This window comes from Cervus canadensis, chromosome 18 (genome assembly GCF_019320065.1).
Source record: "Cervus canadensis isolate Bull #8, Minnesota chromosome 18, ASM1932006v1, whole genome shotgun sequence".
NCBI classification, from domain to species: Eukaryota; Metazoa; Chordata; class Mammalia; order Artiodactyla; family Cervidae; genus Cervus; species Cervus canadensis.
This window is the reverse complement of record NC_057403.1, coordinates 19,781,770-19,809,260: the sequence shown is the minus strand read 5'-3', so window position 1 is coordinate 19,809,260 and position 27,491 is coordinate 19,781,770. Positions and strand designations below refer to the sequence as shown.

At 45.9% G+C, this 27,491-nt stretch overlaps 2 protein-coding genes across 2 annotated transcripts; one reads left to right on the top strand and one right to left on the bottom strand.

Moving 5' to 3' along the window:
* Nucleotides 1-1,671: 1,671 nt before the first annotated feature.
* CABP5 (calcium binding protein 5) lies at nt 1,672-10,656 on the top strand. Its single transcript, XM_043436426.1, has 6 exons — nt 1,672-1,836; nt 3,520-3,550; nt 4,117-4,260; nt 5,169-5,278; nt 7,771-7,918; nt 10,064-10,656. Exons 1-6 carry the CDS (start codon nt 1,750-1,752, stop codon nt 10,087-10,089), a joined length of 546 nt encoding a protein of 181 aa, XP_043292361.1. The 5' UTR covers nt 1,672-1,749; the 3' UTR covers nt 10,090-10,656.
* ELSPBP1 (epididymal sperm binding protein 1) lies at nt 8,250-26,506 on the bottom strand. Its single transcript, XM_043436425.1, has 6 exons — nt 26,437-26,506; nt 21,390-21,527; nt 19,368-19,514; nt 18,169-18,327; nt 16,853-17,017; nt 8,250-8,355 (listed from the first exon to the last, which is right to left on the bottom strand). Exons 1-5 carry the CDS (start codon nt 26,504-26,506, stop codon nt 16,860-16,862), a joined length of 672 nt encoding a protein of 223 aa, XP_043292360.1. The 3' UTR covers nt 8,250-8,355; nt 16,853-16,859.
* Nucleotides 26,507-27,491: the final 985 nt, after the last annotated feature.

Below are 27,491 nucleotides of genomic sequence, written 5' to 3'. Positions count from 1 at the left end.
AGGTGTTCATTAATACTAGGGTGCGTCCTTTTAGCTAGAGAATATATGTTCCCGAGTCCCCACAGACACGTGACGTCTGTGTTTATTTGTATGCGTTCATGTGTGCTGAGTTGCTTCAGTCGTGTCTGACTCTGTGCGACCCCATAGATCGTAGCCCACCAGGCTCCTCTGTGGAGATTCCCCAGGCAAGACTACCGGAGTGAGTTGCTGTGCCCTCCTCCAGGGGATCTTCCCGATCCAGGGATAGAACCTGAGTCTCTTACATCTTCTGTGTTGGAACGCAGGCACGTTTTACCCCTAGTCCACCTGGGGAGCCCGTTTATTTATCCCTCCCTATATATTGAAGTCCATGAGTGTATAACAGTGCCTCCAATTCCAATCCAACACCACAGAGCTTGTTCTATCTTTCCCCCTTTCTGTATTAAAAGCTCCCTTTACCAGCAGTGAGAAACCCGATTCCCATTATCCTTAGTATAATCCCATGTGTAACCAATCTCCCTTCTCCTTTGCCATCTGCTCCTGTGGGGACACCTTTCTCGCCATGATCTGGCTTCAACACCCTACACCACACCACCTCCATGAGTGGATATCTTCACTCTGCTCACAGGGCTAACCCTTACCCTAGGTGATGTGATACCTACGTGTAGATAAACCTCATCACCCAGCTCATGCTCCAGTATCCCATACCAGGCTGCTCTTCCATGGGTTCATCCTCACCTTCCCAGGCCCCAACACTCTGGGCCATGCAGACACCCTTATCGCCTCCCCCCCCCCCCCCTCTTTTTTTTTTTTTTTGTCTACACCACATGGCACATGGGCTCTTAGTTCCCTAATCAAGGATTGAACCTGCGCCCCATGCAGTGGAAGCCCAGGGTCTTAAATTCCCTCACCGGGGAAGTCTCTTCATCACTTCACCGTGGCCTTTGACTACCCCCATCGGCATGGATGCCTACCTTGCCCCTCCTGCCCTGAAATGTTCAGGAAGAAAGGAAAGGAGGAGATGAGCAGAGGAAGATCAAACACCACCCTCCTGACTCACTGGAAAAAACCCTGGTGCTGGGGAAGGTTGAGGGCAGAAGGTGAAGAGGGCATCAGAGGATGAGATAATTGGATGGCATCACCGATTCAACAGACATGAACTTGGGCAAACTCTGGGAAATGGTGAGGGACAGGGAAGCCTGGTGTGCTGCAGTCCATGGGGGTCGCGAAGAGTCGGACACGACTTGGCGACTGAACTAGCCACTATACATGCCTATTGCCAAAGTCAGGTTGTCACGCGATGTTCACATTCTGCTCATTTACTCACGTTCCTGGCTTACTCCAGAGCTCCTGGAAGCCAGGGGCCATGCCCTCTCCATCTTCACGTGCACAAAGGCCAGCAGAGGCCAGGCTTAGGCCGATCACACCACATGCCTATTGGAACATTGTATGAATGGATGCTCTCCACTCTAATCCTCATTTTTGAAACTATCCTTCCAATTCTATTCTGGGGATAAAAGGTCAGAGCCTGACACTGGCTCCCCGCCTCCCTCCGGTCTCCCTCAAGCCAGATGGGGAGGCAGGAACAACTGTGATCCCTCCCCAACTCGAGTAGAGATTTCCCACCCAGCTGTCACAGCCCCAAGGGAGCCAAGGTGACCGGGGGAGAAGCAGGCAGAGTTGGCCGAGGACTGGCAGAGAAGCAAAGGAGGCTGAGCCACCAAAGGGGGACCCGAAGTGGGGGGGGCGGCGTCTTGAGATTGGAGCCTGATGAGTTCCACCATGACACCTTCCATGCAGTTTCCCATGGGCCCTGCCTGCATCTTCCTAAGAAAAGGCATCGCGGAGAAACAGCGGGTGAGGCTCGGGGCAGTGGGGAAGGACGGTGGGAAGGGCAAAGGGAGCTGGGATGAGGGGAAGAGAAAGGCTGTGACCGGTACAGTGGAAGAGGGGAGCGGGGCCGGGGGGGGAGAGCATGAACTGAGAAGGTTAAAGAGAGCACGGTGGGGACACGTGGGTCAGGGAGGGGAGGATGAAATCAGAAGTCAGGACCGAAAGGTGGAAGATGAAAGAGGAGACAAAGAAAAGGGGAACTGGGGTGACGTCACTGTTGACCAACATCATTCTTTTCTACGGACACCCATAGTGATGCCAGTGACGATGGTGGTGGTGGGGATAACAGTAGCTGCCATTTATAATTTTTAAATTTGTGCTGGGTCTTAGTTGCTGCATGTAGGATCTAGTTCCCTGACCAGGGATCGAACCTGGCCCCCATGCATTAACAGCACAGAGTCTTAGTCACTGGATCACCAGGAAAGTCTGTAGCTGCCACTTAAGTCATTGCGATGTGCCCAGACTTGTGCAAAGGGTTTTGCATTCTTGATATTATTTAATCCTCACAATCAATGACTCATGAGGTCCGTAATACCTTCATTCCCATTTTACAGATGTGGAAGGTAAGGCTGTGAGTTATGAAGTCCTTTGCTTTAAGCTTTGACAATTAGTGAATGGCAGGGCCAGAACCATTTGATTCCAATGGGCATGCTTTTCACCGTTAGACAAACTGACTGGGGGGAAAGTGAAAGTGTTAGCCGCTCTAACACTTTGTGACCCATGAACTGTGGCCCACCAGACTCCTCTGTCCATGGAATTCTCCAGACAGGAATACTGGAGTGGGCTGCCATTCCCTTCTTCAGGGGATCTTCCCGACCCAGCAATTGAACCTGGGTCTCCTGCATTGCAGACAGATTACTTTCTGAGCTGCCAGGGAAGCCCCAACTGGAGGGGGGAAGCAGATACTGAAAAAGAGAAGGTGGGGAAAAGTCTCCAAGGTATGGGGAGGGGGGTTGGTGAAAGAGGCCAGGGGTTGCTGGAATTTCCCTGGGGATGTGATATGTGCTCAAGCGTGACCCCTCAGGTATGTCCTGGCGTGGCTAGTGGCAATATGAAAGGTTTCAGAAATTGATCATGCTGGCGGTGCTCATCCTGCCTGGGTGCTACTGAACACAGCTCTGACACCAAGAGATTCTCACCCAGCCACTTATGAGCTGTGTGACCTCAGACAGGTTCCTTAACCTCTCTGTTCCTCAGCTTTCTCTTAAGTAAGATGGGAATGGTATTTGGCTCTACCTCACAGAGTGGTTCTGAAGTTTAAATGAAATGATTGTGGAAGCCCGGCACAGTTAGCACTCTGAATATGTTAACTGATTCTAAGTCTGACTTTCCTCATCTGGGGGAGGAGATTGGATTCCATGGCCTCCAGGATCGGTTTCGGCACAGTCCACTGGGGAAAGGCAGGAGAAGAGACACCAAGGTTCAGGGATGGGAGAGAGGAAGTGAGAAGGGGTGAGGAGGAGTGGGAGGAGCACACAGCTGGGGAAGGGGAGTCAGGAGGTGGGAGAAGGAAGGTGAGAAGGGTAGAGGGGAGGGAGAAGGGAAAAGAACCAGGAAAGGATGAGGATGAGACGTGTTTGGAGAAATGAATGTGGATCTCTGATTCTCTTTCCAAATCCTGCCCCCACTCCCCGCCTTCCTTTCTAGGAAAGACCACTGGGACCAGATGAGATTGAAGGTAACGATTTCTCCCCCAAACATCCCCGTACCACCGTCCGCCCATTCCCCTGCACTCAGTTCCTTTGTGCATTTCAGTATAAATCCCTCGACACAAAAAGTTTACATCACTCTCGCTTCCCACTCAGCTGTGATTTTGTGGCGGTTTAAGTACTTCCCAAAGTGTTCAGAAGCCATCCTGACCCCCAAGTGTCTCGGAGACCCATGAATGATGCCTGAGTTTTAAGGATGAGTCCAGAATTGTTCTTTTTTGTCTCTTGGTGATTTTGAAGTTTCTCATTACTTCACCCAACAATGTGAAGGACGTCAGTGCTATCATTTAGTGGTCTCGGGAATTATTCCTCTTGCTAACACACTTCATATATCCCTCCTATTGGACATTTTTAAATGTATTCTTTTACATTTAATTTAATTAATTTAATTTCATACATTTAAAATGTATTCTTATTAAATGTATTCTCTTTTAAGGAGTCTTGAGTTGGTGCCTCATTGACAGTTTCAAGGGATGCTCCATTTCCCCAATGACTGTTTCAAGTTACCCCAAAGTTCTTGTCTCTTAACTTTCAGAGCTTCGGGAAGCATTTCTTGAGTTTGACAAGGACCGAGATGGGTTCATCTCTTGTAAGGACTTGGGGAATCTCATGAGGACAATGGGTTACATGCCCACGGAGATGGAACTGATTGAACTGGGCCAGCAAATCCGGATGAACTGTGAGGCTTGGGGGTGGGAGGAACGATGGGGCTTTGGGGGAGGGTTAAAAGTGAAGTTAGGAAGGATATGGAGGTTGAGAGTAGAGTTGGAGATGGGGAGGAGGGAAGCAGGGCTAGAAGTCTGGAAGGAAACAGCTCAGACTGTACTTAGGGAGGCAGCATTTGAAGTGGCCAAAAGGGTTATTTTTAAGATAGATTTGGGTTCAAGTCCCAGTTCTGTTGTTTACTAATTGTAGTCATTATGAGAAGCAGAGTTAACCCCACTCTTGAATCTCAGTGAAGATGTTATCACTCCTTAACTTAGTGAGACTGTAGAAAGGAAGGGATAAAGATGTTAATACAGGTAAAGGCTTAGCCTCCAGTAAATGCTTATTAAATATAGGTCATTGCTACCACCACTAAGATTCATCAGTGGAGTGCGGGATTTGATGCTGAAAACATACTTGGAGTTGGAGCCTAACTGTTGCCGAATAATGTAACAAAAAAGATGGGTCTTTAGATGGAGACTAGAGTTGATTTTGTGCTTGATAAGATTGCTCATGGGTTTGCATCTGAGCATGTTCCTGAGTAAACAACACTGAATTCAAGGAGATTCACTTCTGGAAGGGATTTGGTGCTCATTTAATTCATACCCTCTCTTCTCCAGATCTACAGATGAGGGAGCCTAGGTCTGAACCAATTAAGAGACTTTTCCTAAGGTCACATCAACAGTTAGTTACTTCCACTGTACGTCCCGCTCCTGTTCAGATGAGAGGAGCGAGAGGGCTTGAGTTGGCTGAAAGAGGAAGCTCTTAGAAGGCAGAGAGATTGGAGCAGATCTCTTTCTTGAACAGAGTTGAAGGGCAAAGTGAGGAAATGGAAGGTGGGGGCGTATGAAGGCTCACCAGACCTGCCTCTTCTGTCCCCAGTGGGTGGCCGTGTAGACTTTGATGACTTTGTGGAGCTGATGACCCCCAAATTGCTTGCAGAAACGGCTGGGATGATTGGTGTCCAGGAGATGCGAGATGCCTTCAAGGAAGTGAGTTTCCTAATGTTGGAGGTGGTAGAAGGAGACCCCAGGGTTCTATGATCAGTCATTAATGGGGGACAAAACCGTAGTGGCTCAGTGGTAAAGAACCCACATGCCAATGAATGAGACTTGCAATATGTCCATGTACATATATATAATTGTATTTAATTTTGGTTAATTTCTATTAAATTCATTTCTATTTGTATTCAATGGAATATGATTTCAGTTCATTTAAATCTGAAAATGAATACTCAAAGCAATTATTAGAAAACTTTGATTTAGAACAACTGGGTGTACTAATCTACCTTCTCAACTATGTATTTTACCAAATTTAAACACAGATCAGGTATTTCTTATAACATTCATGTCTGAATTGAGGTGTGCTCTGAGTGTAAGACACACGCTGGATTAAGGTTTACTATTTTAGCTTGAGTGTCCTTGGAGGCTGGCTGTGTTAACTAGCCATGCTAAGGACATACTAAATAAGTACTCCAGTATGGTATTATACTAAGTCTTATGAAATACAGCACTGAAAGTATATAACAGCTTTTCAACGACTATGAAGCTGGGGAGATTCCAAATGGGAGAAAAACGTTTGATTTCATTGTCCTCCCAGCCCTTTGATCCTCCTCTGAAGCCCATCAATAAAATAGTTTAATTCCAGAAAAAAACAAGAATGTAAAATAGCTCGTTAATGAATTTTAAAAGATGTATTATTTATTTATTTGGCCATTCTGTGGGGTGAGTGGGATCTTAGTTCCCAGCCAGGGCTCAAACCCAGGCCCCCTGCAGTAGGAGCTCAGCGTCTTAACTACTGGACCACCAGGGAAGTCCCCATTGATTACATGCTGAAATGATATTTTAAAGTAAAATCAATTCTAAAAAATTAATTCCACTTGTTCCCTTTAAATGTGTGTGGTGGGGGGACGGCTGCTAGAAGAATTTGAAATTACCCGTGAGGTTCCCGTATTTCTTCTGGACAGGGCACTGCTCTAGGGGAAATCAGATCTCAGGATTAGGAAGCAGCAGGTAGGGATGCTGGAAGGCAGGAAGGCATGTCTGAAGAAGAGCAAGAAGTCTGTCCTGTTTGGAGAGTCATGAGCCGGAGATAGAGGAGGATGAGATAAACAAAGTCTCAGAGGTGCTGAAGCCAGGTCCTCACCCCATAGGAGCGTGCCTGTTGTGGAGCGGTGGCAGGATTTTCTTCTGGGTGGGATAGGAAGCCGCTGGAGGACTTTAAGCTAGGGAGGGACAAGACCAATTGGTGTTCTTTGTTTTTAATAATTTTTATTATTTTTTTGGCCACACCGCACGGCACCTGGGCTCTTAGTGCCCGACCAGGGATCACACCCACGCCCCCTGCTGTGGAAGAGTGGAGTCCTAACCACGGGATCGCCAGGGAAGTCCCTGACTGGCGTTTTACATGAACTCGAATGTCAAATTCCGACGCGTAGAGAACAGATTATGTAGGACCGCAGCGGCAGCTGGAACTAGACAGGAGGCTGTCAGCCATGATCCAGGCAGGAGAGGATTGTGGTTTGAACCCGGTTAGCATCGGTGTAGCCGGAGGACAGTTGGCTCCCAGACAGGTTTGGACGCAGAACTGACATTCTAAGACTTTCTAGTAGGTTAAAGGAGTGCAGGGACTTCGCTGGTGGTCGGGCGGTTATTACTCCGCGCTTCCACTGCAGGCGGTGCACGTTCGATCTCTGGTCGGGGAATCCAAGTCCTGCAGGCAGTGCGGTGTAGCCAAAAAAAAAATTTTTTTTAAAAGGTGTGCAGCATCCCAAGGGGTAAGCATGCAACAGGGAACAAGGGTCCTTGAACCTGCCTTCAAGGAGCTGACATTTAGCAGATGATGAACCAAACCTCTTAACTGAGTGTTTTTTTGGCCACAAGTTCAGGGATCTTAATTCCTCTAGCAGGGATGAGCCCCAAGCACCAAGTCCTAACCCCTGGAACCACCAGGGAATGCCTCTCTCTCTCTCCCCCCGCCTTTTTTTTTTTTTTAACTTTTATTGCAGTATCGTGGATTTACAACATTGTGTTCGTTTCTGTGAACAGTCAATTCATTCAGTTATAGTGTGTTAGTCGCTCAGTCGTGTCCGAGTCTTTGCGGCCCCATGGACTGTAGCCCGCCAGGCTCCTCTGTCCATGGGATTTCCCAGGCAAGAATACTGGAGTGGGTAGCTGGTCCCTTCTCCAGGGGATCTTCCCGCCCCAGGGATCGAGCCCGGGTCTCCTGAACCCCAGGTAGATTCTTTACCATCTGAGCCATCTTACACAAATATATATATACACACACACATATATATATATATTCTTTTTAAAAGCATTCTCTTCCATTATAGGTTATTACAAGATATTGAGTATAGCTCCCTGTGCTTTTCAGTAGGTCCTTGCTGTTGAGCTGAGTCCTTGACTCACAGTAAGGGATCAGTACACACTGCATTATTATTGTGGTTGTTGTGGTTAACATTGTTCCCTGTGCCCCGCTTCAGTTTGATGCCAACGGCGATGGGGCGATCACGCTGGGGGAGCTGCAGCAGGCCATGCAGAGGCTCCTGGGGGACAAGCTGACGTCCCAGGAGATCTCCGAGGTGGTCCAGGAGGCCGACGTTAATGGAGACGGCACCGTCGACTTTGAAGGTGACGCTGTGTGGGGCCAGACACCCCTATCTCCCCAGGGTGATTGTTTTTCCAAGTTGGCCATTCCTTCTCATTCTCCCTCAGTTTGAAGTTGGAGGAGCCAGGGTTAGATTTCGGAACTGTGTGTTGCCTCCCTTTCTGCCCATGTCATTTCCAAAAGCTCATGCCTCTCACCTCTCCTTGTATTCATATCTGCACTTGGCCACTCCTTGGAACACCCTGTCCAGAAGCCGATTCCGACCTCACCTCTCCCATCCCTTCCTTGTTCCCTGGGCACCTTTGTCATAGGAACAGAATGTCCCATCCGAAGGAGAGTGGACTAGTTATTTGCTGGGATGCTGGGGTCAGGTTCATGGGGTTCAAGTTCAGGATCGTCTTTTACTAATGATGTGGTCTTATCCTAGTCACTTTCTGTCTTTCAGTGTCAGTTTTCACATCTGCAAAATGGGGGTAAGGACACCTTACTCCCAAAGTTTTAGCGAAAAACTAAAAGAAATTGTGCACTAGAGACTCCTCTGCTTGTATGCTGTCTGAAGCAGCCTTCATCTTTTCACTGGTTAAGCCTCAGTTATGCCCCTGGATGGTGCCACCTCCCCATCTTTCTGGCCAGGCTCAGCATCCCTGAGCTCCCATAATACCCACACCCGCCTCTGCGGTGATGCTGACACATGACATCATGATAGCTTCCAGTCGTTGATTACCTGTTTCCTTCTGAGGCCACCGACAAAATGGTTCATCATTATACCCCCAGTTCCTGGCACAGAGTTCAACACGTGTATTGAGTGATTGGGCTTTCCAGGTGGCCCTAGTGATAAAGAACCCGCCTGCCAGTGCAGGAGACGTGGGAGACGCAGGTTCTATCCCTGGGTCAGGAAGACTCCTAGAGGAGGAAATGGCAACCTGCTCCCGTATTCTTGCCTGGAAAATTCTTGCCAGAGGAGCCTGCTGGGCTACAGTCCCTGGGGTCGCAAAAGAGCCAGACACGACTGAGTGACGGAGGACATACACACATTGACTGATTGAATAAATGAGAAAGGTTGGAGTCTTGAGAGGAAGGGATGGGGGGTCATTTCTGTGGGAGACACAGATAGGGCATGTCACGGTCTCATTGTGACATTCTCTGGTGCAAAAATTTCAGCATCTGACTGCTGTCTATAAGGCAAAAGTCTAAAATCCTTAGTTTGATATTCAAATGCATCCATGATGCCCCATAGTAGACGTCAGTGAAAATCTGGAAGACGTAAGAATTTTTGAGGAACTAGACCCTCGGGCCAACCACAGGCAAGAGAAGGACAGATGAGCCTTGAGACCTGGGTGGGACCAATAAGTTCACCTGACATTGAGTCACGGCAAAATCAGGTACAACCGGGGTTCCTTCCAGGGTTCTCCATTCACCATCTACACACTCTCGGGCACATTGGTCAACCTCACCAGCCTCAGCTTGCTTATCTGTAAAATGGTATTTAACCCTCCCGGATTGGTTGAAAAGATGAAATCAGAGACTCACAATGACTAATTATTGAACTCTGTGTCTTCTAAGCATTATATGGTTAAACCATCTGAAAGATCTTATAAGGTAAATAGCAGAAATTGAGGTGTAGAGGGATCAAGTCATTAATTTCCCAAAGATCTTTAGTGGTTTCTGACATGTAGTAAGGGCTGAAAATATTAATGACAGCTGCTCTTACAAACAGGTCCTCACTTGGTGGGGGAGGGATAAATTAGGAGCTTGGGATTAATACACACACTAGTATGTATAATATATATGAAAGAGATAAACAATAAGGACCTATTGTAGAGCACAGGGAACTCTATTCAGTATTCTATAATAACCTGTATGGGTAAAGAATCTGAAAAAGAAGAATACATCAATGTGTATAGCTGAATCACTTTGTTGTACACCTGAAACTAACACAACATTGTAAATCAACTGTGTGTGTGCGTGCTAAGTCACTTCACTCATGTCTGACTCTTTGTGACCCCATGGGCTGGAGCCCGCCAGGCTCCTCTGCCCACGGGGATTCTGCAGGCAAGAATACTGGAGAGGGTTGCCATGCCCCTCTCCATAAATCAACTATACTTCAATAATTTAAAAAAACACACACAAATCCCTATTCTGCCTCACCAGAAATTTTGTTTCTGCAGAGTTTGTGAAGATGATGTCTCGTTGAGGAGGTCCTGGGATCCCCAGCCTCTCTCCACCTGCTCAACGTGGATCAAGTCATGGTGGAGGGGAGGACCACGTGCCCCACGGGCGCTCCAGAGAGAGAGGGTGGGAGGGTGGGTGGAGACTGGTGTTGCAATGCTATGGATTGAGGGTAGCCTAGAAAGGATAGCTTTGGCCAGATGGGGTGATGTTGGAACTAGATTAAGGAGGAAGAGATCTGTGTGAACAGTACTGGAGTCTCCTTGCCACTCCCCCAAATCCCAAAGAAAGACTAATGACATCTTTCAACTCGTAATCCTAAATCCTTCCAACCTGGCAGGGTCTCTTCCCCCACTTCCTCTGGGTGAAAATAGTCTCTTCTCCTGTTTGATTCAGAAAGTTCAACACAGCGTCTACCTTTCCCCCTTCTTGCTTCAACTGCCTGAATCCCCTTAGTTTCTTCCTCTCGGTCGAAGAAGGCATGTCCATCATGAGGCTAGAAACAGGGTTCTTGGTGAGACTGGGTTTGGAAAGGGTTAATTAAAGAGGCATCCAAGTGAACCTACCCCCCCACCCCCACCACAACTTGATTTCCCGGAAGCACAGTCTCTTTTCATCTCTCTAGCCCCCGACTTCCTTCTCCTTGTGTCAGATACTTCGGTCACCGAATTAAATCACAAATCTGGATTATCAAGGTTTAGAGCAAGCTTATCCCCCAGGGGATTAGCCCCCCTCAAAACGACATCATGCAAAGAGAGAGAGGATGGACACCTCCAAATCCTTGGCTCAGCCGGGTCACCATGAAGCCATTCCTGGAAGCCCCCTGCCTCCGTGTCGGGGGCCATACAGAGATAGTCCCTCTGTTAGATTGGAAGTCAGTTCTCTCCCTCATACCCTGACCCTGATCTGTGTTAGAAATTGGAAAGATATATCCTCCTTACCTCTTTGGTAACCCCAAGGTCCTCCAAATAAAGAGTTCATTTGAAACCTTCTTCAATTATTTATTCTTAATTAATTGGCTGAGCCAGGTCTTAGTTGCAGCACTAAAGAGCTTTAGTTGCAGCGTGTGGGATCTGGTTTCCTGACCAGGGATCGAACCTGGGTCCCCTGAACTGGGAGAATGGAGTGCTATCCTGTGTGTGTGCGCTCAGTCGCTTCAGTCATGTCCAGCTGTTAGCGACCCAATGGACTGTAGCCTGCCAGGCTCCTCTGTCCACTGGATTTTACAGGTGAGAATACTGGATTGGGTTGCCATTTTATTCTCCAGGGGATCTTCCCAACTGAGGATTTGAACAGGAGTCTCCTGAGTCTCCTGCATTGGGAGACAGATTTCTTTTACCACTGAGCCACCTGGGACACCCCCTTATCCACCTGGGAAGTCCCTCTTTTTCACCTTTAAAGTCCTAAGTATAGACCTGGAGAATGGCTTGCCTAGTTCAATAGCCTCCCTTTAGAAAATTTTAATTTAAATTTTAAAAAGTGGAATCAGAGTAATATTTTCTAACTTCACTGCGGCCATGCTGTTTTGCCATTCTTCACTATCCCAAGACTATTTTATGTTTTTTCTTTTATTTTCTTCATTCCTTCCTTTCCTTCTTTCCCCGTTCCACCTTTAGTTTATTCAGCAGCAGTGTGTGAAGTGCCTGCTACGTGCCAGACATTTTTCCAAGCATGAGGAAAAATGAGGCTATAGCAGTGAATAAAATAGCCCCAAACTCTAGACTCCAGAAGCTTCCATTATAATGTGAGGAGATAGACATTGAACAAAATAAATGAGTAAATATAATCATATCTAGAATGTTAGAAGGTGATGAGATGGGGGGGGAAGGAGCAGAAATGGGTTGAAGAATGAGAAGGTTCTGGAGGTGGGGAGGGGTTGCATTCTCTGTAGGCACATCAGGGAGTTTATGGAGCCCTAGGGGCATGTCTGGGAAAGGGAAGTTCAGACTTGACAGAGTGCAAATGCAAAGGCCCTGAGGCAGGAATTGCACCTGAAGTTCTGGAGGAATTGTAAAGAGACCAGGGTGGTTGGAGAGGGGTAGATGGTTTGGGGTCTGAGTGGATCAGGAGTCAACTCATGCAAGTATGCATTCTTAGAGGCTATTTTGAGGACCTTGGAGGGTACGGAACAGAGAAGTGTCCTAGTTCATATCCCATTTAACAGATGACTTCAACCTCCTATCTTACCCATCACATCCCATCTCTACACTCATCGAGTCACCCATCCAATCATTCCTGCACCTGCTCAAACATAATATTTGCTGAGTCCCTGATATGTGCCTGGCACTGTTCCAAGTGATGGAAATAGAGCAAGGATAAGTTACTTGACCTCAAGAAGCTTGTAATCTAGAGCCCCACAAGCCAATGGGATCTCCCGGTGATAATGGAAATGCTCTAGAGTTGCTGCACCACCCAATATGGTAGCCACCAGCTATGTGTCACTATTGAGTATTAGATGTGGGGAGGCTGAGAATATGGGTGTCATTTGATTTTTATTTCAGTAAGTCAATAACATTTTCTTAATACATTATTGGTTTTATGAATTATTTGTTAAATTTAAATAGCCCCATGTGGCTGTGCTAAGTCAACTCAGTCGAGTCTGACTCTTCATAACCCTATGGATAGTAGCCCGCCAGGCTCCTCCGTCCACAGGATTCTCCAGGCAAGAATACTGGAGGGGGTAGCCTTTCCCTTCCCCAGGGGATCTTGCTGACCCAGGAATGGAACTGGGGTCTCCTGCATTGCAGGTGGATTCTTTACCAGCTGAGCTTCCAGGGAAGCCCCAGTGGACAGTGCGTGTTTGCGCTATGAGCCTGGGATTATTCTAGGTCCTGGAGATAGTTAAGTGATAAAGTCTTTACTTTCTTGGAGCCTACGGTGTGATGTGAGGGGAGAAGACAAAAATGATCATTTAAGAGTTCAGACTGGGATGAATACTTTGAGGAAGTGGAGTGGTTATACCAAGAGAATTGGAGGGAAGGCACATATGCAAGTCCATATGAAATTTAATTTACTGAAAAGGTCAGGAGGGCACTTAGAGATGAGCTGTCTCCAGTTGGGTTCCAGGGTTTCTTCCTTGTCTGAGAGTGGAGGAGAGCATGAAGGAGGTTTATCAAACTGTATCCTTGGGTTCGATACTTGGGAAGGAACTGGGATTGAGCAGAGGGAGAAGCTGAACAATGGTGCAAGCTCAAGAATCTCAGCGGAGTCCACAGGCGCTCTTGACACAGCTCTTCCAACTTGTCTCATTTGGGTTGAAATGGCTGGATCTTTAAATCTGCCCGTAGTTAATTCTTGCATATGGACTGTCCTGGGGAGGGCATAAGCTCGGGCAAGGGAGGGCTCTCTGAAGTGGAGGACATCCCTGATTCCGGCTTGACCGCTGAAGGCTGCCTGCACACAGCACTCCCCAGAGGTGGGCGGCAAGTCTTCTGTAGACCTGGTGACACCCACTCCTCTCCATCACGGGGCATTTCAGCAGAGACTGAACAAGGTGAGGAGGAGAGCTACAGAAGTTCAAGAGGAGAAGAGAACTCCAGCACCAGCAAGGCAGAGGCTGGAGTGAGCTTGATGAGTTCAAGGAACAGAGTAGCAGTTTGAGTTGTGAGTGAGGAGGTGGCGGGGGTGGGGGGGCAGAGGTAGAAAATGAGATGTAGGAAAGCGTTAAACAAGGCACAGAGATGTGGGATTTGGGAATAGGACGATGACGCTTACTAGGGTGTTTTTATATGATTGAGTGAAGATCTGTGCTCTGGCTGTTAAATTAAAGTGAAAAAGACCGACCATTCAGCTTTCATGTGTCTCTCACATCAATGTGACATCATGTGAATGTAACGATCAGACTGGCAGTGAATGGGGCTGAGTGGCTAAAATCTATTCCTAATGTCTGGCTGTGGTGAGAGAAAATGGTAGTAGTTGTTCAGAGGGTTTTTCTGTTTTGTTTTTAAATATTCATTTTTGATGGCGACAGGTATTCGCCACTGTGTATGGCCTTTCTCTAGCTGTGGTAAGCGGGGCTACTCTGCATTGCGGTGCATGGGCTTCTCACTGCGGTGGCTTCCCTTGTTGCAGAGCACGGGCTCTGGAGCTTGGGCTTCAGTAGTTGTGGCAAAGGGGTTTAGTTGTTCTGCGGCATGTGGGGTCTTCCCAGACCAGGGATCCAACCGTGCCCCTGCATTGGCAGGCGGATTCTTATCCACTGCACCACCGGGGAAGTCCACTGAGAGGGATTTTATGAAGGAGAAGGAGGACAGGGAGGGAGAAGAGGAGGAGGAGAGGGAAGAGGAGAAGGAAGGAGAGAATGGAGAGGAAGAACACCAACAACATGAGGTTGCATCTGGGCTCACAGGAAATGGATTCTGTAATTGATTATTGATGTCTGTCACAGGCACCATAAAGGAATAGTTGAGGCCATCTTGCAATGAATTTTCTACCCTCCATTGATGTACTAATTTATTTATTAGTGATTTAATAAGTACCTACAAATGCTCCACCCAAGTCTGTAACTTCCCAGAAAGAGACAGCAGGCTGCAATTATTTCCTAGAGTCCCTGGGCTGAGACTCTGATCTCTGCACCGTGTGACTCACCAGTGCTTCCTTCCCCACACTTTTGGATCCCTCACCATATCTGTCCTTCTAGGAAGCGGGAAAGGCAGCCCCAGAGTTAATGTGGGGCTCCCTTTTGGTGGTTAGACCACATTTTCCCTCTGTTCTTCACGAAGGACCAAGTGATGAAGCTAGATGGTGAACAGGTTCTTTCTAAAGGTGATTATCTAAGCTTGAAAGAGTCGATGAAAAAGATGAAGCAGGTTCCAGACTTAATATGTCAGCCTTCCACTGGAGACGTGTCTCCTTCCCTTGAAAATAAAATCAAAACCCAGTGTTCAGGTAACGGGTACACACTGACTCAAATGTAATGTGAATTAAGAAGTGACTTCATGTTGATTTTTAAGATTCAGCTGGAAATAAGATGATGCAGCTGAGCCAAGAGCAGTTAGATACCCCCTGCCCCTCACCTGGCTCATGGGATCAAGTCAGTGAATAATAAGCACCTCAACCTCACGTATGCTGTAACAGGTTTGGTAGGAGCAGGACTTGCAAGGAGATGGTTCTGCTCTTTTTGTTTGTTTATTTGTTTGCTTGTTTTTGCTTGCCTGTGGCACGGCATGTGGGGATCTTAGTTCTGCGAGCAGGGAATCTAACCTCTGCCCCGTGTAGTGGAAGCATGGAGTTCTAACCACTAGATCGCCAGGGGAATCCCAAGATAGCTCTCTGATGGTTACAAATTTGAGACTGGAGACTAAAAATGTTCTTAGACATAGCCACAGATTGAAGACCACTGTGGATTTTTGTTTTTTGTTTTTTTTTTAGTATTCACCCTGTTAAGATGGGGGCTTCTCAGGTGGTACAGTAGCAAAGAATCCACCTGCCAATGAAGGAGACACAGGAGACATAGGTTCCATCCCTGGGTTGGGAAGATCCCCTGGAGAAGGAAATGGCAACCCACTCCAGTATTCTTGCTGGGAAATCCCATGGACAGATGAACCTGGCAGGCTACAGTTCATGGGGTCGCAAAGAGTCGAACATAACTTAGAGACTAAACACCACCACCAACAACTGTTAAGATGGCGCCTAGAGTCCCAGACCGACTTCTTTGCCTTTCCTCTGTACATGGAAGATAATTTTCACCATCAAACTAAATTTCAGGAAGAGTCACCCATTTTGGTTCTATCAGACGGTAAAGAGTCTGCCTACAATGTGGGAGACCTGAGTTCGATCCCTGGGTAGGGAAGAGCTCCTGGAAAAGGAAATGGCAACCCACTCCAGTATTCTTGCCTATAAAATCCCAAGGACGGAGGAACCTGGTAGGCTACAGTCCATGAGATCGCAAACAGTCAGACATGACTGAGCGACTTCACTCAAGCCACATGCAATCGCAAGGATAAATACTGTTGGAATCACCAGCATGGTCACATATCTGATGAGAGGGCTTCTGTTTACTTTCAAATTCTAGAATTACAATGTGACAAGGTCAGTGCAGAAGGTCCAGAGAGAATTGTTATAGGCGTTAAATATGGAAGCTGAAAAAGGAAGAAATGGAAAAAGAAAAAAGGAAGGATGAAATGGGTCCTGTGGAGACAGTTGATGATGTATGGGCTGAGGTTGGGGAGAGGGTAAGAGGTGAACCTAAACTTTTCCTTGGTTAGCTACTCAGTGAAGCAGGTAAGGGATCAACAACAAGGTTTCTGGGGACGTGTGTGTGTGTACTCAGTCACGAAGTCATGTCTGACTCTTTGCGACCCCATGGAGCATAGTCCACCAGGCTCCTCTGTCCATGAGATTTCCCAGGCAAGCATACTGGAGTGGGTTGCCATTTCCTTCTCTGGGGGATCTTCCCAACCCAGGGATTGAACCTGCGCCTCCTGCATTGGCAGACGGATTCTTTACTGCTGAGTCATCAGGGAGACCAGAGAGGTCTTGGTTATCTCCTTTCAAGTTTGTCCTTTCATTTAAAGTCTCAACTCAAGAAATTCCACTTTCTGAATTTTTCACACCCAAATCCTCCCAGACCTAAACTTTGGAATGACACATTTCTGGTGCTGAAATCATTCGCTCGCCTCCTCACCCTGCTCCTCTGCTTTTCAGAGACATCCCGATTTCTTTTAGTCTTCTACTTTGGGAAGTTGTCCCAGCATCCCCCACCCTGGCTAAGTTCACCTTTTCTCTGAGAAATAGAACTTGTCTTGCTGGAAAGCTCAGCAAATCATGCTGGAAGGAAAAGAGCTCACCTTTGCATCAGCAGTACACCCAAGTGTGGTCCCGGTCATAGTTGTAAGAGGTTGCACACCATAAAAGGTTCTCCTTTGATCCTTTAGTGGTGCAGTTAAAATAATTCTTGTTTTTGTAGTTGAACGGGAAGTGGCAAGGGAAGCCAGGAACCAATGAGGAAATTCCTAGGGAGGAAATGGAGATAAGACGGTGGTTACTCCTGTGTCTTTACACTACAGTGAAGGCTTCATCCTTACTTAAGCTTGTGTTGTTTGAGCTTTGCTCAGAGGCTTCTGCCGAAGGGGTGATGTATTGTTGTTGTTTAGTCACTAAGTCATGTCAGACTCTTTTGCAACCCCATGGACTGTAGCCAGCCAGGCTCTTCTGACCATGGGAATCTCCAGGCAAGAATACTGGAGTGGGTTGCCATTTCCTCTTCCAGGGGACCTTCCTGTCCCAGGGATGGAATCTGAGTCTCCTGGGGCCCCTGCATTAGCAGGCAGATTCTTTACCACTGTGCCACCTGGGAAGCCCAATCTGTTCAAGAGAGAGTCCAGTCATCTCTATCTGGTAGACAAGATAAACCCAAAGGTTTGATTGTTTTTAGATGTTAACGGATCTTGTATCTAATTTGGCAATCTTGCTTCAGCTTGGCATTCTTTTCTTCACTGACTATGTACAATCGACCCTCAGTAGTCACAGGTTCTCTGAGGATTCAATATTCCACTTGAGGAATGCAATATCTAGTTGGTGAATCTGTGGATCCACAACCCACAAATACCGAGGTTGGGAAGATGACTTGGAGAAAGGATAGGCTACCCACTCCAGTATCCTTGCCTGGAGAATTTCATGGACAGCGGAGCCTGGCAGGCTACAGTCCATGGAGTCACAAAGAGTCGGACACAACTGAGCAGCTTTCACTTTCAACTCTTCTACACCATTTTATATAAAGGACTTGAGCATCCTTGGATGCTTCTTGTAAGTCCTTTGACTTGGCTTCACCATCTTTCCAGTTCCATTATTAACAGATTTTTCAAAACCTTATCGTATAGCATACTCATTATTTGTATGAGTGTTGGGTATTTAATATTTTGCAAATTTTATACTGGCCCCTTTCTCTTGAATCTTAAGGAGACCACCTTTTTGCCTGTTGCATTATGGCATTCTTTATGCTATTTGTTCATCAGATCTCTGAGGGCAGGAATCTGCGTATTCATCTTCATAGCACCAGTGCTCGGCTCAGGGTCTGTTACACAGTAGGGCTGGAATAGATGTTTGTTGAGTGAATGAATGAAGGAATCCACCCATGCCCACCCAATCCCCTTCCCCATAGTACTGGTGTCGGCACAAAGACTCCACTTCCCGTCCTTATCCATGTTCTCCGTGGTTGGACACCAGAGCTTGTTGTTTTCATCCTCAAGGCATTCAGAGACCACATTATTTCTGTACATCGCAGGGAAGATGCAGGGCTTGCTGAAAGAGTTTCCCCCGTACTCTGAAAATAATAATGGAAATGAACATAATTACAACCTTATGTTCCCAGGTGGCGCTAGTAGTTAAAAAAAAAGAAAAAAGAAAAAAACAACCCGCCTGCCAACGCAGGAGACATAAGAGATTCGAATTCGATCCCTGGGTTGGGAAGATCCCTTGGAGGAGAGCATGGCAACCCACTCCAGTATTCTTGCCTGGAGAATTCCATGGGCAGAGGAGCCTGGCGGGCTACAGTCCATGGGGTCGCAAAGAGTCGGACAGGACTGAAGCAACTTAGCACACACACATGCAGAATCTTACGTAGGAATAAGTGTAGTCGTAGATAGGTGCTTTGTATGCATTTTCATCTCTAGAGGCAGCAGTGCTTAGTGAGAAGGTAAAAAGGCACAGGCTTTGGAGTCAAATGGACTTGAATTCACATTTTAACTCTGACATCACCTTGGGCCATTGTTTTATTCGGACTCTGTACTGAATAGTGGGAAAAAAATAGCATCTGGTAGAGCTTCCATGGGAAGATTCAGTGCGTTATTATATATAGAGCTTCTGGATCAGGGTCTAACACAGAGAAGGCATGAGAATGAATGGGGGTTTTCAGTTAAGAGGAGGCCTAGAAGTAAGAGTAAATGTTAAGATGCACTGAAATGCAGTTTGGGTGTGGCATTGGGTGAACCTAATTATTGTTGATTCTAGAAATAGAAATCCTTGAAAACCAGTGTCAGAACTACAGCCTATGGTTTTGGTCCTCGCACAAGTGGTTTTTCACGCTGGCCTTGGGGACTTGTAATGCAGGAGACCCTGCATTGATCCCTGGGCTGGGAAGATCCCCTGGAGGAGGAAATGGCAACCCACTCCAGTATTCTTGCCTGGAGAATCCCATGGACAGAGGAACCAGGCGGGCTATAGCTCACGAGGTCACAAGGAGTGGGACACGCCTGGGCAACTGAGCACGCGTGTTCACTGCCCTGCCCCATGCCCTCATGAGAATCATCGCTGGCCACCAGCCCCACCCTCACCAAACACACCCTCCTTGTTGCCGTGCCTCACCGTTGGTTTCACAGTATTTCCACTGCTGCTTCTCATCAAAGCTGGAAGTGACTGAGCACCACTGCCTTCCAAAGAAACTGCCGTCTGTGATGCAGCCATTATGGGGCTTTCCTCGGTAGATGAAGGGAAAGACACACCGTGGGTAATCTGCACAGAGAGAAGTCCATGAGTGCGTTCACTTTTTTCTGGTCATTCATTTTTGGCTGCAAGATCTTAGTTCCCCAACCAGGGATTGAACCTGTGCCCCCTGCATTGGAAGAGCAGAATCCTAACCTTTCAACCACCAGGGAGGCCCCTGTGGACCTCTTTTCCAGCATTAAAAAATATATATATCTACTTGTAATTTTCTTATTCAGTTTCAACCAGTTGATCCCGATTTGTTTGAACTGCAGAGGACTTTGCAACAGAAGCAGTGCAGGCTTACCTTGTTTTTAGTCATTTTGTTTTATTGTGCTTTGCAGAGATTGTATTTTTCACAGGATGAAGGTGTGTGGCAACCCTGCCTTGAACAAGTCTGTTGGAGCCATTTTCCCAGGAGCATTGGCTCATTTTGTGTCTCTGTGTTACATTTTGGTAATTCTCCCAATATTCCACACTTTGAAATTATTATTGTATTTGTTATGGTGGATCAGTGATTTTTTTCCCCTTTTTATTACATACGCTTAGTTGCTCTGAGGCAAATGGGATCTTTCAGGACCAGGGATCAAACCCATGTCTCCTGCATTAGCAGGCAGATTCTTTGCCACTGAGCCACCAGGGAAACCCAATCAATGATATTTGATGTGATGCATGTAATTGTTTTGAGGTACCATGAAATATGTAACCTATGGATAAGAAGTTGCTTCTAATGGACAAAAAAAGAAAGTGCTTTCTTGAGATGAAAACTACTCCTGGTGAAGACGCTGTGAAAAGTGTTGACATTACAACAGAAGATACAGAATACTATATGAAGTTAGTTGATAAAGCATCGGCAGGGTTTGAGAGGACTGACTCCAATTTTGAAATACGTTCTACTGTAGATAAAATGCTATCAAACAGCACTGCAGGCTACAGAGAAATTGTTCATGAAAGGATGAGTCAATAGATACAGTAAACCTCTTTGTTGTCTTATTTTAAGAAATTGCCAGTCACCCAACCTTCAGCACCCATTACCCTGATCAGTCAGCAACCATCAACATCAAGGTAAGACCCTCCACCAGCAAAAAGATTACAACTCACTGAAGATTCAAAGGATGGTTAGCATTTTTGAGCAATGAGATAGTTTTCAAATTAAGGGTAGGTACTTTTTTGAAAGACATATAATGCCATTGCACATTTAGACCGCAGTACAGTGTGACATATCTTTTATATGTTCTGGGAAAGCAAAAAATTCATATGACTCACCTTATTGCAATATTTGCAATGTTTCCCCTCTGGTAACTGTATGTTTGTTTTCTGTGTCTGTGAGTCTGTTTGTTTTATAAATAAGTCCATTTGTATCATTTTCTAGATGCCACTTATAAATGACACCATGAGATATTTGTCTTTCTCTCATTTACTTAGTGTGATAATCTCTAGGTCCATCCACATTGCTGCAAATGGCATTATTTCATTCCTTTTAATGACTGAGTAATATTCCTCTGTGTGTGTGTGTGTGTGTGTGTGTGCACACGCGCATGCGTGTATCTCACATCGTCTTTATCCATTCATTTGTCGATGGACATTTAGTTTGCTTCCATGTCTTGAAGAGCACTATTTTTAACACCATTATCCCTTTTTTTTTTGACCATGTCATGTGGCTTGTGGAATCTTGGTTTCCTGACCAGGGGTTGAGCCCGGGCCCTCGGCAGTGAAAGTGCCAAGTCCTCAACACTAGACCGCTGGGAAACTCCTCATTCTCTGATCCTTAACATTATTACCCATTATTAACACTCAGTGTTTGGTCTGCCAAAAGAAAAGATCATATTATCCATGCCTACACATTCTCATTTGTGATCCATGCTCTGAGGACACCTGCTGACAGGACGAGATGGTACCGCTCACCTTCCGTCATGCAGTATTTCCACCGTCCGTCATACACGGCTCTGGTCGAACACCAAGGGAATAAGCTGTTGGTTCTGGTGCAAGAGAAGTAAGTAGAACCCTTGTAGGTGAAGGGAAAGATGCATGGATCTTTCTTATCTGAAGGACAGATGGACAAAGTAGGGGATTAGTCCCAAAGAAGGAGCCAAGGATGAGACTTGGTCTGCTTTATATGATGGCCTGAAGTCTGCATGTATAGTCTTTGCATCTAACTTCCTAATGATGTTTAAGAACATTTCCAGCTTAAGTTTGGACCCAGAGTAGTAGGGATGAGTTTCATGAACTATGAAGGCAACCAAGATACATTATGTCTCCAAACCAGCATGGCTACCACAAATGTCATACAAGACACTTTTGGTTAGGGGGTTCCCTGGGAGTCCAGTGGATATGACTTCATGTTCCAGTGCAGGGGATGTGGGTTCACTGGGGTAGGGGTTTGATTCTTGATGGAGAAGCTAAGATCCCACATGCCTGGCAGCCAAAAAAAAAAAAAAAGATATATATATATAAAACAGAGGCAATATTGTAACATAGTCAATAAAGACTGTTTAAAAAATAGTCCACGTCAAAAAATCTTTGAAAAAAAATTTGGTAAATTACAAGATTCCATCTGGTCTTGAAAAGACACACGTGAAATAATTTTGAATCACAGACTAAAAAACCATTTCGTTTTTCAATGCTTTTTCAACCCTTCTGATGACATAAAAGAAAAAGCCTCAGTTTAATGCTAGTATTTCACTACCATGTCTCTAATACTTAATAATCTCCCTTTTTAACAAAAAAAAAAAAAAAGAGAGAGAGAGCAGGACTCAGGCTCAAAGCACTATTAGGACAATGGTATCTACTAGAACTTAATAATAGGCTTTTGCTCTCATAGTATTTATTTTTATTGGTACTTCCTATTTATGGCAGTAGTAGTGCTTTTCTAGATTACAGGGCTGATGCTAACAATTCGTTTAAAATAAACATATTCAGGAAGCGTAAGCACATTGAAAGAGAAATGTTGAGTACAGAATATTTCTGATGGCATGCAGGTATGGAGGGGGTGAACTTGAATGAGTAAAGTTTAGGAAACACAACTCGACTTTTCTGTCTTTCTGTACCAGGACAGGGACTTTATCTTTTACACCAGGTATCCTGAGAACCTAGAAGAGGGACTTGATCATAGCAGGTGCTCAAAAAAATAACTGACAGAATAAAATAAGTTTGGGAAACACCATGTGAAATAGCGTTAAACAGGTTTCTTCAATGACGGATTCATCACAAAAGTCCCTTTGCAAATGAGGATTTAGTTAACAAGAGTGAAACAGAATATATTGAGTTGTCCTTTTTATTTTTTTTCCCCTTTACTCAATAGGGCTAGAGATGAGTGGTCCCTGAAACATATCTTAAGAAATGCTCTTCTGGGACTTCCCTGTTGTCCAGTGGTTAAGACTTCGCCTTCTGACCTGGGGGGTGCGGGTTTGATCCCTGGTCAGGAAGTTAAGAGCCCACATGCCTTGAGGCCAAAAAAAGAAAAAAGAAACATAAAGCAGAAACAATATTATAACAAATTCAATAAAGACTTTAAAATGATCGACATCAAGAAAAAAAACACCTTAGAAAAATGAAATGAATGCTGTGTTAACCCAATTCTTCACTTCATGGAGAAGGAAGTGAGGACCCATACAAGGAGTGATTTAAAGTTAATACCTTTCTTTTTTTTTTTTTTTTTTTGAGCAGAACTAGTAGAGTGAGAGCTTCCCTGGTGGCTCAGTGGTAAGGAATCAACCTGCTAATGCAGGAGACATGGGTTCGACCCCTGCTCTGGTAAGATTCCCTGGAGAAGGAAATGGCAACCGACTCTAGTGTTCTAGTTTGGGAAATACCATGGACAGAGGAGCCTGGCAGGCTACAGTCCATGAGGTCACAAAGAGTCGGACACAACCTAGAAACTAAACAACAATTAGAATGAGGACTTGGATTTTTTTCAGCAGGATCTGAACAGCCCTTGCTTTCACTTTGCCATCTCCTCCACATTCCTCTTTCCCTCCCTCAAAGATATAATGATGGGTTACTATGAGTAAGATGCTCTGATAGGTTATGTGTGTGCACACACATATGTGCATGCATGTGTGTGCATGTATGTACATGCCTGTCTTCCTGCATGTGTGTGCATGTGTGTTAGCTCATGTTACAAAATGGTGAGGCAAAGCTTCCATATATTCGCCAAACCCAGCTTCCTTCTCTTTCTGAGCTCGTAGCCAGAATCCATTTTGATGTCTCTCTCTCTTTAAAGATTTTTTGATGTGGACCAGGTTTTTTAAAGTCTTTATTGAATTTGTTATTGTATTGCTTCTGCTTTATGTTTTGGTTTTTTGGCTGAAAAGCATGTGGGATCTTAGCACCCTGATCAGGGATCGAACCCACACCTGCTGCTCTGGAAGGCGAAGTCTTAACCATCAGACTGCTGGAGAAGGGTCTGCAGCTTCTCTGATAGTTAGGTGGGGCCGTGGACTTAGTTATGACTCATAAAATGTGGGTTAAAATGATGTTATCATTCCCTGGCTCAAAAAAAATTTTCCAATCAACCCTCCACACTTCTTTGTTTCTCTGTCTGCCAGCTGGGCATAGAATGATGGATCTCAATGGAGAAGGGGCAATCATGACCTCCCCTCCTCCAGGGGACATTAGACAATGTTTGGAGACATTTCTGGTTGTTACAAGAGGGAGAGGGAGGAACTGGTAGCTGTGCTACTGATATCTACTGGGTAGAGGCCAAGGATATTGCTAAACGTCTCTTTTTAAAAATGTATTATTGGCTGTGCTGTGTGTTTATTGCTATGCATGGACTTTCTCTAGTTGTGGCGAGTGGGGACCACTCTCTAGTTGTGGTGCATGGGCTTCTCATTATGGTGGCTTCTCTTGTTGCAGAGCATGGGCTCTAGGGTGCGAGGGCCTCAGTAGTTGTGGTGTAAATGGGCTTAGTTGGCCCTTGGCATATGGAATCTTTCCGGACTAGGAATTGAACCTGTGTCCCCTGCACCAGTAGGCGGATTCTTAAACACTGGACCACAGTTAGGATGTTGTTGTTGTTTAGTTCCTAAGTCTTGTCCGACTCTCTGCGACCCCATGGACTGTAGCCCGGCAGGTTCCTCTGTCCATGGGATTTCCCAGGCAAGAATACTGCAGTGGGTTGTCATTCCCTTCGCCAGGGGATCTTCCCCACCCAGGGATCGAACCCGCGTCTCCTGCATGGTGGGCAGATACTACTCAACAAAAGTTAACTGTCATCATCATCAAAGATTGTCCTCACCCAGGAACACCCCTGAGTATACAGGCTGCTGGTGGTGGGGGGGAGGGGGCAGGCTGGTACCCTGTGTACAGAATTAAGTTTATCCTTGGGAGCTGTTAGCAAAAATCAACACTAATAGATACTATTAGCCATCTGTAAAGTAGTCCAGCAGATGGTCTAATCTTCTTAACTGGGTTAAAACCCTCCATAATCCGAGACTTGCTGACCTCTCTGTTCTCACTCTGCGATTAACATTCCCTTGACCTTCCTCCATGTTCTTTGTCTTTGGAGTTTTGCTCATGTTCTTCATCCTGCTCACAATGACTTTGCTGTCTGCTACTCATTCATCAAGACCTAGTTCAGCCTGGATTAACACACTAGCTTGCTCTTATAATACTCTGGGCCAATCTTTGTAAACGTAGTTACCATTTTTTAAAAACTTTTGATTTTATATTGGAATATATCCAACTAACGATGTTGTGATAGATTCAGGTGGGCAGCAAAGGAACTCAGACATACATATACATATATCCATTTTCCCCCAAACTCCCCTCCCATCTAGGCCACCCACATAACATTGGGCAGAATTCCCTGCACTTTGCAGCAGGTCCTTGATGGTGATCCATCTTAAATATAGCAGTGACATACTCAGTTTTTAAGATAATATTATCAGTTTATGTATCTCTCTCTTCCATTCATCATAAGCACTCTGAGTGTAGGGCATGAGTTTTATTTACTGTTATGTTTCTGGACCAAAGCACAAATCCAGGCACTTAGGAGTCACTCGACATATATGTATTGGAAGGACTTCCCTGGTGGCCCAGTGGCTAAGACTCCACACTCCCAGTGCAAAGGGTCCAGGGTTCGATCCCTGCTGGGAAACTAGAATCCACATGCTGCAATTGAGAGTTCACTTGCTATAACTAAAAGATCCTGAGTGCTGTGACTAAGATCTGTCGCAGCCAAATAAGTAAATAAATATAAAAATGTGTATTGAATAAATTAATCTATAAACATGTGCATGCGGGGTCTTCCTGGACCAGGAATTGAACCTGTGTCTCTGGCCTTGGCAGGCAGATTCTTTACCACTGAGCCAAAAAGGAAGTCCCACAATTTTTTTTTTTTTTAAATGAGTATAAAAGGAACGTCCAAGTAGGGGATTCTGAGCTTTCAGTGTACTGGAATTATAGAGCCCCCCCTTTATATTAAAATATTTATATCCCCCTTACCATGTGCTGGTTCCCCTGGTGGCTCAGATGGTAAAGAGTCTGCCTGCAATGCCAGAGGCCCGGGTTTGATCCCTGGATTGGGAAGATCCCCTGAAGGAGGAAATGGCAACCCACTGCAGTATTCTTGCCTGGGAAATCCCATGGATGGAGGAGCCTGGTGGGCTACAGTCCATGGGGTCACAAAGAGTCGGACACAACTGAGCGACTTCACTGCCCTGCGCTGAATCTTTGAAAGAGGCTTGTGTCTGTTATTTAATTTAGGCTTCAAGATCGTCCCAGGAGGTAAATGCCATTATTCCTCTTTCAAGGCTGCAGACTGACTTCAGAGAGGTTACAGGGCACGACCAAGGTCACACAGAGAAAAAGTGGCAGATCCAGGGGCCACACCCCGTGTCGGCCTGAGATTTCTACTAGGCTATCTTCTCCCCACTTGGATCCAGTCATCTTTACTTCATTCATTCTTTCCAGGTCCCAAGCCCTCCCCATCACTTCCCAGCATACTCACTTCCAGTTGTTTCATAGGAGTAGAGGAGGAAGGCCATCCACCCCACCAGGTAACTGGGCCATCCATTCATCTCGGCTGGCTTCTTCTTTCTGGATTGAAGGAAGACAAAAATTTGGTTCCCATGGGTTTCCTTCCTCTTCCACTAACTCCCAGGTTTGATGTCATGCAGGCTATTTTCTTTCTATCCCCAGGGGGTAAGGGAAAAAAATAGCTTATTCTTACAAAGTAAAAAGTGAAAGGGTTAGTCATTCAGTCGTGTCCAACTCTTTTGATCCCACAAACTGTAGCCCACCAGGCTCCTCTGTCCATGGGATTCTCCAGGCAAGAATACTGGAGTGGGTAGCCCTTCTCCAGGGGATCTTCCCAACCCAGGGATCGAACCCAGGTCTCCCACATTGCAGGGATATATATACATATATATATTCTGTCATTATGGAGGGAAGGGTGTGATGGAAAGGAAAAATGAAGCATTTGTTGAGCACTTATTATATTCCAGGCTAGACGCTCAACATACTTGATGCCACTAGGTTCTCATGCACCACACCCATCTCCTCGGCTGGCTATGAAAAGTACCTTATCAATCAGCATTACTATCCTCGTCAATCATAATTTCTATTGGCTCTGGTTGCCTCTATGCCATTTCCTCAGTGACACATAAATATGCCATTCTTGGCAGAAACGACAATGCCGGTCTTAGCCTAGGCGGTCTGGGTTTCCTTAGAGGCCCAGCTACTATTGCCTTATCTACTACTGGCTCCCAGTTCCTGAGTGCCTCTTGTCTGCTAGATGGTCTAGGTTTTGTATCCACTTCACTCCTTCCAGCAGGCGGAGGAGCCGGCATGGTGATCATCTCCATTTTGCAGAAGGAAACTGGAATTTGGGAGGTTGCGTAACTTATCCGAAGACCACAGATGGTAAGTGACAGAGAGCAGGTTCAACTGCTGTCAGTGTCCTTCCCAGTCTCTTGAGTTACTCCCCCAAGAGTCAAGTTTTGCTCTTCCCGTCTCCTCCCTACATCCTATCAGTCATCAAACCCAGGTGATTCTACTTTTTGA

What these genes read in the sequence shown, in the direction of transcription:
- CABP5 (XM_043436426.1), top strand. Translation starts at nt 1,750, where the DNA reads ATGAGTTCCACCATGACACCTTCCATGCAGTTTCCCATGGGCCCTGCC. An exon ending in CCAGCAAATCCGGATGAACT is followed by an intron (nt 4,261 to 5,168) that starts GTGAGGCTTGGG and finishes TTCTGTCCCCAG; the next exon opens with TGGGTGGCCGTGTAGACTTT. An exon ending in TGCGAGATGCCTTCAAGGAA is followed by an intron (nt 5,279 to 7,770) that starts GTGAGTTTCCTA and finishes GCCCCGCTTCAG; the next exon opens with TTTGATGCCAACGGCGATGG.
- ELSPBP1 (XM_043436425.1), bottom strand. Translation starts at nt 26,506, where the DNA reads ATGAATGGATGGCCCAGTTACCTGGTGGGGTGGATGGCCTTCCTCCTC. An exon ending in CTCCTATGAAACAACTGGAA is followed by an intron (nt 21,528 to 26,436) that starts GTGAGTATGCTG and finishes TCTGTCCTTCAG; the next exon opens with ATAAGAAAGATCCATGCATC. An exon ending in GAAATACTGCATGACGGAAG is followed by an intron (nt 19,515 to 21,389) that starts GTGAGCGGTACC and finishes CTCTCTGTGCAG; the next exon opens with ATTACCCACGGTGTGTCTTT.